Genomic DNA, 13,598 nt, shown 5'->3' with positions numbered 1-13,598 from the left:
AGCTGGGCTGTTGCCTGGCCCTGAGTCCAGTGCATTCTGTAAACTTCCGGTCCAGGACATTGTCACTCTTCGCTATGCTCTTCGCCAATATCTATGTCGAAGAGCCGCGATTGGACTGGCCACATGAAGTGAACGGAGTTGTCGTAACTCTGTCGTGTCTTACTCTATTGTGTATGGAGATCCCTGATGTCATCAGTATATTCCCATATATGGGCATTCCCCCTTTTGTACCCATATATGGTGCTGACTGATTTGTGTGCCCTGAAGCAACATACTCCATTTGGGCGTAGCTGCATGGCAACTCCTTATGGCTGAGTCATGGTGACATGAGGGCAGAGGTCCAGCCACCGGGCAGCCTGCCGGCTGGTCTGGTCCTCCCTCAAGACAATTTTAATATAGGATAAATATGTATACTGTACCAATATTCAGGCGATAGATGGATGGATTGATTGAATACTTTATTAAAAACCTCTTGAGCCCTTGCATTGCCCCCGCCGGTGGGGGCAGCGGCTGTCCACCTCTGAACAGCGCTCATCGGGTCAATAGAGACCCAATTGGTCTCCGGTTCCAACTCCGATGTTGCAGATTTTCCCCCTAAACCCCTAGGGTTTAAGAGGTTAACATGGTTGTTAACAGTACAGGCAGTGCAGTCAAAGGTTATATGCTAAAATAACATTTCTACTGTAGTCCATTGCCAACACATTGTGGAATAATGAATGTGGTTAACTTATTGCTATGGGCAAGAGAATGTTTTGCCAGCAAAGTGAACCTGCTTTTTGTTAACTTTTGCACAACAGAAAAGAAAAACGGCTATTTTCGTCCATGTATCTGAGCAAATCGACATGTTACATCATGGTGTACGATGATAAGAGCGCCCCGGCCTCCCTTCACACGGGTGTGATTTTTAAATGTTGCACCCTGACACCGCCCCCACACAAATCAACAGTTGTCGTGACAACCAACTGAACCATTCACAGCACTTGGCCATCCCTCTTGGCCATGGGATCTAGTGGTAGACTCCTCCTCCCCCACCCCCACTCCTCTCTCCCCTCCCTCCCTCCCTCTCTCCTCCCACCCTCTGCTGTCAGAGAGAGAAAGGTGCTCCAGTCAGTCAGTGTCGGTGTGGTGTTGGTTCTTCTCTCCACCACCAGCGTAGGCTCTCTTTACCCTCCTCCTCCCCCGGATAGGATAGATCCCCCGTCCGCACGGAGAGAGCCAGAGCCGCTGTCCATACCACCACCCTCCTTCTCTTCTCTTCTCCTCTATCCCCGGGGCTCACAGAGAGACAGACACGGCTTCTCCTACTGTCACCGCCGACAGCACCACCACCACCAACAACCATGGCTACGACCATCGTCACTTCCACCAGGTTCACCGACGAATACCAACTCTACGAGGAGCTCGGAAAGTAAGCAGTAAAAAAAAACGAAACGGGGGAGTGTGTGTCACTTATACTTGCCCCCCCGAATCCGAAAAAGAGAAGACCTTAATACAAGCTAACAACACGTCGCTGTTAGCTTGCACTAGGGTCTGTTATTTTCTTTCACCTAGTCGTTTTTTGTGGGCTTGTCTTCTTGACTCTTCTCCCCGCAGTAAAAAACGTTGCTTGGAGGAAAAGCGCTGCTGTGCTTGGGTTGCTTGCTACTAGCTTTACTAGCCTAGCTGGCTGCTAAAAAAACCCCGTCGATATGCATTGATAAAGTAAGCTAAAGCTAACTGGCTAAAAGCTATCTCTCCTTCTTATGTGTGGGTAGTATAGCTAACGGTGGTGTGGTGGTGAGGGTTGAATGTTTGCCTGGCTGTTAACGCCCTGCATTGAATGATGTCCACCTTCACCAGGCTAATTGGTTTGTTATGTTTGATAAAGAATGGCTTTGTTTTTATGTTAGTAATTTGTCAGGATAGGTTCTATCTCCTCTTTGGAGGAGCTATATAAAAGCCCCCTCTGTGACATTTCGTGCCCTCCTCCTCCTCCCCTCATGTTAGCCTCTCTCTGGTGTGGTACCACCACTTAGACGAAGCTGTCATACACTCCCACCCCCCAAGAAGAACACTTCGTATCTTTATCTTTAATCTTTTGTCGTTCGAACACTTTATGGACGTATTTCAGGCCCTTTAGAGTAAAACATTAATAATAAATAAATAAATAAAACCCGAAGGAAACCGTTGGCTCATGCCAGTTGTATTAATATTTATTTATTTGTTATAAAAATGCTGTGTGTATGCAATACCGAACACCTCCTCCCCTCCCCGAATCCCCTTTAAGACAGTGAGCTCCCATCTTAGTTGTAGACAGAGGATTAAATCAACCTCTTTATTGTATAGATGACGTTGTTGTAAATACGATGCAATAGCCTGTCTAATATTGTGTAAGCGACGCGTGTATAGCCTGTCAGTAGCTCCCACACACTGTCCTCATGCGTGTGTGACACAACCGTGTGTGTGTGTGTGTGTGTGCGCGTGCGTGCGTACGTACGTACGCGCGCGTAGGTTTAGACTACTAGAGGCTTTGGTCTGTGCTAGGCCGTTTCTCGCTCTCCCAAGCAGCTGCAGATGATTTTGGTGTGACCGTGTTGAGTAACGTTACCCACAAGATCTATCGATAAGGATATTTAGGCCGTGCCGTGCCATTTATTATCGCTTTTATTTTAGCTTGCAGTATAATAACCCCCTCATCCCCCCGCACCCCCCCCCCCCCCCCAGTAGCACACCGCAGCTGGCCTGCCTTGTCGTCACCAGTTATCAATAAATACGTTGTCATCATCGTGATAGTAGCGTTATGCACGCTGCACCGAGGCATTAGCATTATTATAATTATTATTAATTATTATTATTATTATTAGGGGGCGACGTCTTGTGGTGTGAATAAAGGTATTGTTATACATACATAATATATATATTTGTATTACCGTGATAAAAAAATGGTGCCATCATTAGCATCAGATTTATTTTCTCTCTCTCTCTTCTATTTGGCCTTGAGAGGTTTTCTTGTATTCTCCTGTTTTGACCAAAGCGACAGCATGCAGGGCAGGGGGGCAGCTTGCTTTGGCCTCCCAACCCCGTGAAACCAACCCCCCTCCCCTTTACTTCTCTTTCCTCTCCACTCTGTGCCCAGTGATTGACAGTAATCAATGCCCAGTGATTGTTCCGCGGTGAGCACACCTGGTTTCCATGGTTGTAGCTGTGTAACAACTGTCACATCCACCCCCTCCCTCTCCCTCCACCCCCAGTATACCACGGTGGAGCTACTATAATGGGCAGGGCTGCTTTTTCACATCCACTGGCAGCTAGCTGACCACCACCACCACTACTGCGCTGGCCACCGGCACGTTTTCTGCAACCATTTCCATCTTGATTGTGTATTGCGTTCCCCTCATATGACTTTGAAAGCGAGCAGCTTATTTCTGTCACCTGTCACTTTCTTTTAAATAATTGACAGTAAGTGCAGAGTGCTGGGGGAGTGAGATGCAGTTTTGAAGTTGCAGCCCTAGCCTTACATATCACACGATGGCAAAGGCTTCGACTGTACCGTACTAGTAGGTCTAGTGCAGGGGTCTTTAGGCCAAGGAGCATCGACCGACCCCCTAAATTTAGTTTAGTTTAGTTTATTTCGATAAATTCAACAGTGTAACATAAATCATTACCTAAAATATTCACATTCTCTTATAGTTGATCGAAAAGGCATAGGCTGAAGCTCAAAGCTTAATGATGCATATCCTTTGTACATGTCATTTTTTCTCTAACATATTTTAAACTCTCATAATGAATAATCCCCCTATATAATGATGCAATTTTTACATTCACATTCCTTCCATTGTTCGTTACAATGAGAGAGAGATGAAGCAGGGACCCCCTCTACATTATTGTATAAGATTGTGTTGCAACTTGCACATTGAACGTTTTCATAGATGGCTTCATAGACTTGTTTGACAGCACTGTCAATCTGTCATCATCATTCATCAGCATTCATGTTGATGTGAATTTTCAGACATTTAACCACTGTCAACTTAGTCTGCTTTTCTCCCCCTCTACACCAGACCAAACCTCTTTGCCGAAAATAGCCGATGTACAAGCTCACAACGCCTCGCAGCGCGAGGCATTTTGTGTTTTAGAGATGTCATTCTCATGAATTAAAGTTCTCAGTCGCCATGACTAATTTCAGTCAATTGGATTCCATAGAAGCTCAGCATTTCTTCTATGGAAGCATGTTGCACAATGGAAGCCAGCATTTCTACTATGAAAGTATGTTATGCAATAGAAACCAGCACAACAAGCATGTTGTGCAGTGAAAATAGGCTATTTTCGGTTATTATTTTAAGATGATGGCATTTGAAGTGGTCAAACTAGCAATATGTTCAGTAGCATGTTCCATAAAACCCCAATGGTCTCTGTTATTTTATAAATAACCGAGCCTCAATCTGTGATTTCTTCACCTGTTTCGCAGTATGTAGAACAGCAAACAAAATCAAATTGTGTTAATTGTTTAGGAAACGACACTACTGTGGGGGGCTCCTATCACACTGTTTCACTAGTGTGGGAGGCTCCTATCACACTGTTTCACTAGTGTGGGGGGGCTCCTATCACACTGTTTCACTAGTGTGTGTGGGGGGGCTCCTATCACACTGTTTCACTAGTGTGGGAGGCTCCTATCACACTGTTTCACTAGTGTGGGAGGCTCCTATCACACTGTTTCACTAGTGTGGGGGGCTCCTATCACACTGTTTCACTAGTGTGTGTGGGGGGGCTCCTATCACACTGTTTCACTAGTGTGGGAGCGGCTCCTATCACAGTTTCACTAGTGTGGGAGGCTCCTATCACACTGTTTCACTAGTGTGGGAGGCTCCTATCACACTGTTTCACTAGTGTGGGAGGCTCCTATCAACACTGTTTCACTAGTGTGGGAGGCTCTTATCAACACTGTTTCACTAGTGTGGGAGGCTCCTATCACACTGTTTCACTAGTGTGGGGGGGCTCCTATCACACTGTTTCACTAGTGTGGGGGGCTCCTATCGACGGGGGGCTCCTATCGACACTGTTTCAGTGTTTCACAAATCGCACATTAGGACTTGTCCATACAACATTTTTCAGTCGTGATAATTTATTTTGCTTTAATCCATGGATTAAAGCAAAAGCAAGTCAGGGGACCACCAGTGGTCCTTGAGTGGGTTGCAGATGGTCCCGAGCTAAATGATGGAGAGTTGGTAATTTTTGAGAGAGTAAGATGAAACCAAATAAAACCTTACAGGTCCATTTGGTTTAATTTAACGCTTGCAAGATTTAATTATTGTTAAACATCCGCATTACTTAATTTACAAGAAGTTTACACAATTAGAGAGTCTAGAAGAATTGTTATTTTGATCAATGTTTGCCTGTTATCTCTTCTAATGGTACCAGTGTCACATCAATACAGTATGGAATTGTGGACAAAATCTTATCTAACGACAACAACATATTCTAAGTCTTGGGTCTGAGAGGCTAAATGTCATCAAATGGTAGTCTGTGGGCTCAAATCAAATGCCTAATTTATAATGGACCTTGACATGAAAAAGGTTGAAAACCATTATAAACCATAGAGGCTCCAGCAGGAACTGAACCTGTGAACCTTTCCAGTCGGTGCCTTTAACCACCGTCCAGGACACTCTGCTACTTCTAAGTATCTCTGACTGAATTGTTGAATAATCTTCTGCCCCGGCTGCTGACTAATGTCTGTGCTGACCTTTCTTTCTATGTGCATGTATAAAACTGTCCAGACACATAACTGAATATCATTATGCCGTTACGTTTCCATCTCTGTGCGATGCACTCGTTAAGATAAACAATCACCGAAAATTCGCAATACATAATGGACTGTATGGCACAGCCAAGAGCTTCTGGTGCCTGCATTTCCTGGTGAAGATTTGGTGAAAGACTTTAAGATCGAGAAATATGATGCCATTGACCATATCATACACTGGCCATTCTACTCTCTTACATCGGGCGGTGGTGGCTCAGGGGTAGAGTGGCTGGATGGTAACCGCAAGGTCGCCAGTTCGAACCCGGGCTCCCCCAGAGTTAGTGTCGAAGTGTCCTTGAGCAAGACACTGAACCCCTAATTGCTCCTGATGTGCTGGTTGGTGCCTTGCATGGTTTCCGCATCGGTGTATGAATGTGTGTGTGAATGGGTGAATGTAATGCACAATCTCTGTAAAGCACCTTGGATAAAGGCGCTATATAAATGCACAATGTCGATATTTAACCCATTTAGACCTACGTTTTCTGAAAAACAAAATGTACAAAAAAATGTAGGTTATATAGTATACTGTACACTGCAACAACAACCCCGGGTTCCTGGATTGAAGGTATAGTTAGTCCGGTTCCCGGTCTAAATGGGGTAAGACCTGAGGCCAATTCTACGGATGCCTTGTATATCAGTAGTTGTTCTCACAACAATCTTGTACTTTAAAAAATAGCAGATGTACAAGCTCACAACGTGGCACGAAATGCCACGCTGTGAGCTTGTACTGTATATCTGCTATTTTATTAGCCAAACTGACACGGATGCTTTCCTTTTTTGAATGAGTGAAGTATGGTATAAGGGCAAAATGGCCACCATTGATAATATATTCAACGTAAGTATTTTTGAGGTAAAATGAATGTGTCATATTGGGTAATATTAGCCCATATTGGGCCTGATTATGCTTCCACAGAGAAGCACGTGAACATCTGCTAAGTAATCTAAAAACTGATTTTGAGACAACTTGAGAAGAATCTACAGCTGTGTGGACGCTGCGGCTAATAGTAATAACCATTGCCGTCAAAGGTTGTATTAAGTCTGCGATCACAAGGTGCTGATGCTGCCATGTGCATAATGATACAGTCATGTGTGCAAGTTGCAACTGATTTCCTTGGTTCTATTGTCTCTTCTCCTTAGGGGAGCTTTTTCGGTGGTGCGCCGATGTGTCAAGAAGTCCTCTGGACAGGAGTATGCCGCAAAAATAATCAACACTAAGAAGCTGTCCGCTAGAGGTAACATGCACTGCACACTCAAAATCACACTCATCCCACTCATTTGTTTTGTTTAGTTTGTGTGTCAAATGTGCATGCATTTGAACTGGAAAATGCATGCCGACCATCACGTCAGTTGGGGAATATTCTTCTCAGAGAGCCGCTTGTCCATTTGATGACTTCCCTCATAAACATGGCACTTAGCAGGCCAACGTTCTTCCTCTGGAGTATCATTACGCTGTAGGGGTGTAACGATATATAGTAACTGTATTGAAATATCGATAAAAAAATAAATCGTAAACAGCAATATTGTATTGTATCGTTTGACTTTGTATCGGATTGTTTTGCAATGTAAATAATCAATGTAATCAATACCAAGTACTTGCATTGTATTTAGCAATTTTAAGAAGAAAAAAAGATGCATTTAATTACTTTTCCATTCCATCCTATTTTACATTTTGAAAGTGAGTGGGCTCGTGCCCCAAATTTCCAATGCCACCCTCATCAGTGTCCCCCACTTTGCGTGGCTGTGGCTCAGGAGGTAAAGGAGGTCGTCTAATGATCCATGGGGTTGGCGGCAGCACATGTCAGTGTCCTTGGGCAAGACACTGAACCCTACATTTCCTCCAATGAGTCGGGCGGTGCTAGCTTGGAGAGAGAGAGAGAGAGATACTTTGTATTCTGTATTACTTTATGGACAAAATATCAAATTGTATACACTCCTTATTCCAGTGCAAATTATAGAAGTTAAATGGATCAATGTAGAGACTCCTTACAGCAGTACAGTATAGTGCAGTGCAGCAGAGTACAGAGTAGTACACAAAGTACAGTACTGAGCATAATACAGTTGTACAGAACAGAGTACAGTATACAGTAGTACAGCACAAAGTAGAGTACAGTACAGTGTGTTACACAAAGTACAGTACAGAGTACATTACAGAGCACATTACAGTAGTACAGAGTACAGCACAGAGATCACACGCCGCCCTCCATGCAGTGCAATGCATTGTGGGTTACAGGTGCATGATGGGAAGCCTAGTTTATTATTAGTATTATTTATGATTTATTTCAGATAAAGTGTGTGTGTGTCTCATTCAGATTGCACTGCGACACAGATGCGTGGCGCAGAGCTACGGCCGGTCGAGCTTCAAGTATAGCTACAATTGGTCCATTGAAAAATGTGTGTATTCTCTGTGTTCATGTCAAGGTGCGTGTTTGTTCAAATACAATGTCCGTCCATCTATTTGCCAGAGAATCCATAATAATACACCTTTCCCTTTAAAAACCTGGATTATCCACAAGTTTCACACGTATTTAATGTTATCGATTTCAAATCATTGAATCGTATCGTATCGCCATAATGAACCAATATCGTCTATGTATTGTCAACCATTGTATCGTGATACTTATCGTATCGCTGTTAAAAGGTATCATTACACCCCTACGCTACAGCCTCCACCTCCCAGCCCGTGTGTGCGTGCGCAAAAAGTGACATATTTATTACATGTCATCTTCTGCAGGGGGCAGGGTCATTGGGGGGTTAGTGTGCCGGAACCCTCCCCTGCATCCTTAATATAAGTGTGCATTTTAGGGAAAAAAAAACATTTTTCCTCTATTCTTGTACCTTCCCCTGGGCACACAGCACACCCCTCGCCTCCTCTCTCTCTCTCTCTCTCTCTCTCTCCCCCTAGTACCACACATCTGCCCCCTCCTGTTCCTTTCTTCTGCAGACTGTCTTCTCTCCTTCGCTCGCTCGCCCGCCCCGTCTGTCTTCCCCCTCACTTTCTCTTTCTCTCTCTCTCTCTCTCTCTCTCTCTCTCTCCCTCTCTCTGTTTCTCAGACAGCGTAGGTTTGTGTACGAGCGTCTTCCCCTCTTTCTCTCTCCGTCTCTCTGTTGAGGGGGATTGGCCAGTATTGAGGGTAATCCACTTATACTAAATGTATCTCATCAGGGCCTAAAACCCCAAGGATTCCATAGGCGCCTCCCTGTTGTTGTCTGTGCCTGTTGGCACTTTGTGTATGTGTGGCGTGTGTGTGTGTGTGTGTGTGTGTGTGTGCGTGCGTGCGTGTGTGTTTGTATCGTGTGTGAGGCCATTTTGGGCGCGCAGTGTGTCAGGGACTAACGACGGTAATGCAGCATGTCTCTATTGTGCGGCATCCGCGCATGTTGTAATGCTGTCATTGTTCTAGCCCCGACATCCAGTGTCCACCCAGGGCAGCTCCCTGGTATTAATATCTCGGTGCGCGCGAGAGAGGCAGATAAAAGTAAGGGCTCAGCAGAAATCTTTTTGGCTCTTCACAGAGGCAGGGACTACAATATAGGCCTGCATGCTCAGCGTGTGTGTGTCTTACTCCAACTGGCCTGGTTCAAGCGTGTGTGTGTGTGTGTGTGTGTGTGTGCGCGTGTGCGTGCAGTGCACGCGTTTGCCACGGGAGAATAAAGCAGGCCAGGAGAGGGGGAGTTTGAACAGCGTTAGCTTTGCAGTGAGCCCAGTGACACCTCACACTAGCGGTGAAGAGACAGAATGAGAGAGAGGGAGAGATGTGATGATGGAGAACAATTAAAGATCATTTTGAGTCGAGGGAGGAGGAGCTACTGTGGGAGGCCACTCACTCTACAGATACGAAATAGCAGACCTACAAGCTCGTAGCGCGCAGCTTGTAGATCTGCTATTTCGTATAGCACTATGAAATCTTGTGTTATTCTTTTTTATTTGTTTATATTTGTGCACACGCACTCTGAGATAAATCATAATGAACGCTCAAGATTTCACTGTGTGTGTGTGTACTACTACTACACAAACCGCACCATCCGTGCAACACTGCACAGTCACCAAGGCAGGCGGCCCGCTGCGCAAGCGGGCAGCGTGCCTGGTAGGATTTGGTGTTTTTTTTTCTCCCTTGTGTGTTTTGTTTTTTAACGTGACAGTCGGGGGCCAGCAGTGTGAGCTCACAGCTCACAGCCTGGCGGGTAAGTCTCTCAAAGCTCCAGTAAACACCACAGTAATCTGAGCACAGAGAGACAGAGGGATGTAGGTGGTTAGCTAAGGGCTAGCCCTGTCTTAGCCACTTAAGCCATATATGCTTCGGTGACAGGGGTCCCCCAGGGCTCTATACTAGGCCCCCTCCTACCCACCCACCCACCCCCCTACACGCATTGTGTGTGAGCTTGTTGATTGGCTATTTTTTCCAAATGTTCTCCACAGAATAAGGACACTAGTGGTTAGTATCCATCCAGGAAGGCTTGGCTAGTTATGCACACATACGCGGATTACGTGCACACACACACACGCATGCACACAGACACTTCTCACCCAGTGTGGTTAAAAAGGTGGCTGATGGGGGCATTTAATTATACTATTCACGCCATAAAGTTTGATGTGTTTTACGTTTAAGCTGATATGAAAACCACCTCAAAGTGTCTGGGTGCCACTTCTATGTGTCTGTGTGATGCATGACGCGTGCATGCACGCAAGTGTTCCATGCATTCCTCCCCCCTACACTGATGTAAGAGAAGGCTGTAGGCCCGCCCCCTGGCAAAGCAGATGGCCAATTAGAGAACAGCAGGAAGTGCCAGTAATTACCCGCCAGCTCTCTCTTTCCCATCCTCTACTTCCACACACGCGCAAGCGCGCACATGCGTGTACATTTTTACACACACACACACACACACACACACAACAAATAAGGAGATTGAATGAATTAGTGAGTGCTGCAGTGACACTGCACCATGGTAGACGGACACACACGCACACACACACACACACACACACACACACACCCGCGCACACACAGGGGAGCTGTGATCCTCTTCTAGCAAATGGACATTCGATGTAATCCTCCCTCTCTCGCTCTGTCTGTCTCTCTCTCTCTCGCTCTGTCTGTTGCTGCTTGTACTCACTCTCTCCTCCTGCGTCACTAGTGTAATTAGAAGGAGGTTGATGTCTCTCTCTCTCTCTCTCTCTCTCTCTCTCTCTCTCAGATTAGGGAAATCTATACCTGGCAGGGAGAGAGACAGACTTGACAGCTGAGGCGGGGCCTAAGAACACCTGGGTTCCCTTAGAGAAGAGCAGGCAGCGTTGTCTTGGTGTCACCACCTTTAGCCAGTTAACAAAGTGAGGGAGAGAGAGAGAGAGAGAGAGAGAGAAAAGAGGGAAAACAAAATCTTGCAAGGACGCAGAGCAGGATGAGTTTTGAGTGCGATGATGATGAGGAATATCGTTGCTGTCGGGTAGAAACCCCTGTGTTTTGTTTTGTACGATCAAGCCTTGCTTGATCGTATTACAGCGTCACGCGAAATCATCAAAAGTAGCAGATCTGCAAGCTAGAAATGCGTCTCCAATCGACACATATTGAGCCATACAACTGAAAAATGTAATACAAATCTGATCTTCTGGCGGTCCCTGGCGCAAACCATTTTTTAGATGAGTGCCTGCGGCCTGTTATATATGGCCTTGACACAAAATAGTTTGAGAACCGCTGGTCTAGGACTCTCCAAAATTGGGATCGGCAACGGGACCCAAATATCTGGCATCGGTTCGGCTCTGATGACCATGACGACGATGAGGAAAATCACACCTGCAATGTCTTTGGTGCATTTGTAGAAATGTGATTGCAATTAATTACTTCTTGGGCTGCATTTTGATTGCTCAACAACAGTCATTGTGTGTAATTAATCTCAAAGATAGCCTGTCCGCCTGGGCCGTCCCGCCCGGACACGCATTTGCAAATCTTAAAATGAAGACAAGAGTCTTTGTCCCGGTGTGCCGCTGCTCTTGTATCAGAGCGGCGACGTGGGACTCGGCTCGTCCGATAAGCAAACGACAAGCGCAGACACGCGCGCAAACACAACGTCCTCCTGACTCATGACTGCCGGTGTCGTCACCCCACGTGACCTCTGACCCCACCTACGGGGCTGTCACCAGCCAGGGGGGCGGTCGGTGAATGATGAGTCACGTGACTCAACACGCCCACGACATGCCACATCACATGTGAGCGAGCACACACCCAGGCTTGCACGAGACGCTCGTTGCTGTCGGGGCAGAGACCTTGTATCTCCACAATAAGACCTGAGGCCGATTCTACAAAGGCCTTCTAAATCACACATTCTCGAGATGAAAATAAATAAAATAGCAGATGTAACAAGCAAGCTCGCAGTGTGGCACGAAGTGTACATCTGCTATTTTTGAATAGCCAACGCTAAAATCTAAAACAACACGGATGCTTTCCCATTTATTTTTTTATATTGTTATTATTGGAGATTTACAATTGTGTGTTTACACACAAGCACAATCCAAAAATAAAATTCAAAGCAAACCTCTTCTTATTTCTTTCTTATTGCTTCACAACTGTCCTTTCTTAAATTTATACAATAACCATTTTCCCCTCGCTTTCCCAGAATGGGTTAAACTTTCGGACGCTTTTCCTCGTCAATGAATGTCCGCCTCCGTCACGCTACGCTGCGGTTTCACAGAAAAGTGGCAACAATAGCCGATCTACAAGCTCGCAGTCACGTTGAGTCGCGGTGTGAGCAGTCGATGTGCTGTTTTTGAGTTTTATATAATTATTGAACCAATGCCGAATTTTTATAACGGCTTGTGACCAAATAATTACAACATTGAATCCACTGGAAGACATTTTGTAAATGTCCTTAAAAGTAACTGTTTTGTACATTCAAGGTTTCCACCCGACAGTGACCATAGTTTGGATATACGATAGTTATATCCTGAAACAAGGCTTTGGATAGGATGTCTTTTTTTCATTGTGTGCATTTGTGTGTTGACTGTTCTCGCTGGCATTCTGTGTGTGTTTCCTTACTTACGCACTAGAAATGCCAGCACTGCAATGTTCTACCACTGGGCCTCAGACTAACCCATTTTTTCACACACGCCCGCACGCACGCACGCGCACACACACACACACACACACACACACACACACACACACACACACACACACACACACACACACACACACACACACACACACACACATGCAACACACACACACACACGCCTCTTGCATAACAGAGCCACACAGTAATTTGCAGATGAATTTTTGCATGACCCTGACTAAAACAGGCGCTTGTTGTTGTGGTCATTGGTGCTTTGCTTAAAGTGACAAGATTCACACTCGTAACTGTAATGTTTCAGTGCCCGACAGCAACCCAGTTGCTGTCGGGCAGAAACCTTGTATCTCCATATTTTTTTTTTTTTCTCACCGTAATTCAATGCCCTACTTTGTCATAAGAGTCTCATGCAAAAGTAGTGAAAAAAGCAAGATCTACAAGCTCACATGGGCGTTGTGAGCTTGTGGATCTGCTGTTCTCACTATTATAAAACAATATATAATATTATTAAAAAAGGACCAGTTTTGGACATGCAAGGTTGGTTTCCACCAGACAGCAACGGCGGGCAGCATCCTTGTGTTTTTAAAAATAATCTACGGCCCGGCCCCTTCAATTCTTTGTCTTAATGTTTATTCTTATGTTTGTCAGCATCACAAATGCACAGGGCAAAGGGATGGGTTTGGTATAAATCAATGGCTGCCAAAATAATATGTTGCTGATGTATATTGTTAGATTCACCACTAGTTTCAGTGAGCTATGTAGAAGC

General features: G+C 45.3%; 1 protein-coding gene across 14 annotated transcripts in view; it reads left to right on the top strand.

The window, feature by feature from the left end:
• Positions 1-1,093: 1,093 nt before the first annotated feature.
• Positions 1,094-13,598, top strand: part of LOC308333327 (calcium/calmodulin-dependent protein kinase type II subunit gamma) — a 69,935-nt gene continuing 57,430 nt past the window's right edge. For all 14 annotated transcript variants that reach the window (XM_080789664.1, XM_080789663.1, XM_080789670.1 and 11 more), the window contains exons 1-2: positions 1,094-1,408; positions 6,911-7,005. In XM_080789664.1, the coding sequence (XP_080645790.1) occupies positions 1,341-1,408; positions 6,911-7,005 (163 nt within the window). In that variant the 5' untranslated portion in view covers positions 1,094-1,340. The remainder of the gene's footprint in view (positions 1,409-6,910; positions 7,006-13,598) is intronic.

The sequence above is a fragment of the Protomyctophum bolini genome (genome assembly GCF_963924005.1).
Source record: "Protomyctophum bolini genome assembly, chromosome: 18".
In the NCBI taxonomy this organism is placed as follows: Eukaryota; Metazoa; Chordata; class Actinopteri; order Myctophiformes; family Myctophidae; genus Protomyctophum; species Protomyctophum bolini.
The sequence above is the reverse complement of the archived record's forward strand: the minus strand, read 5'-3'. Positions and strand labels throughout refer to the sequence as shown.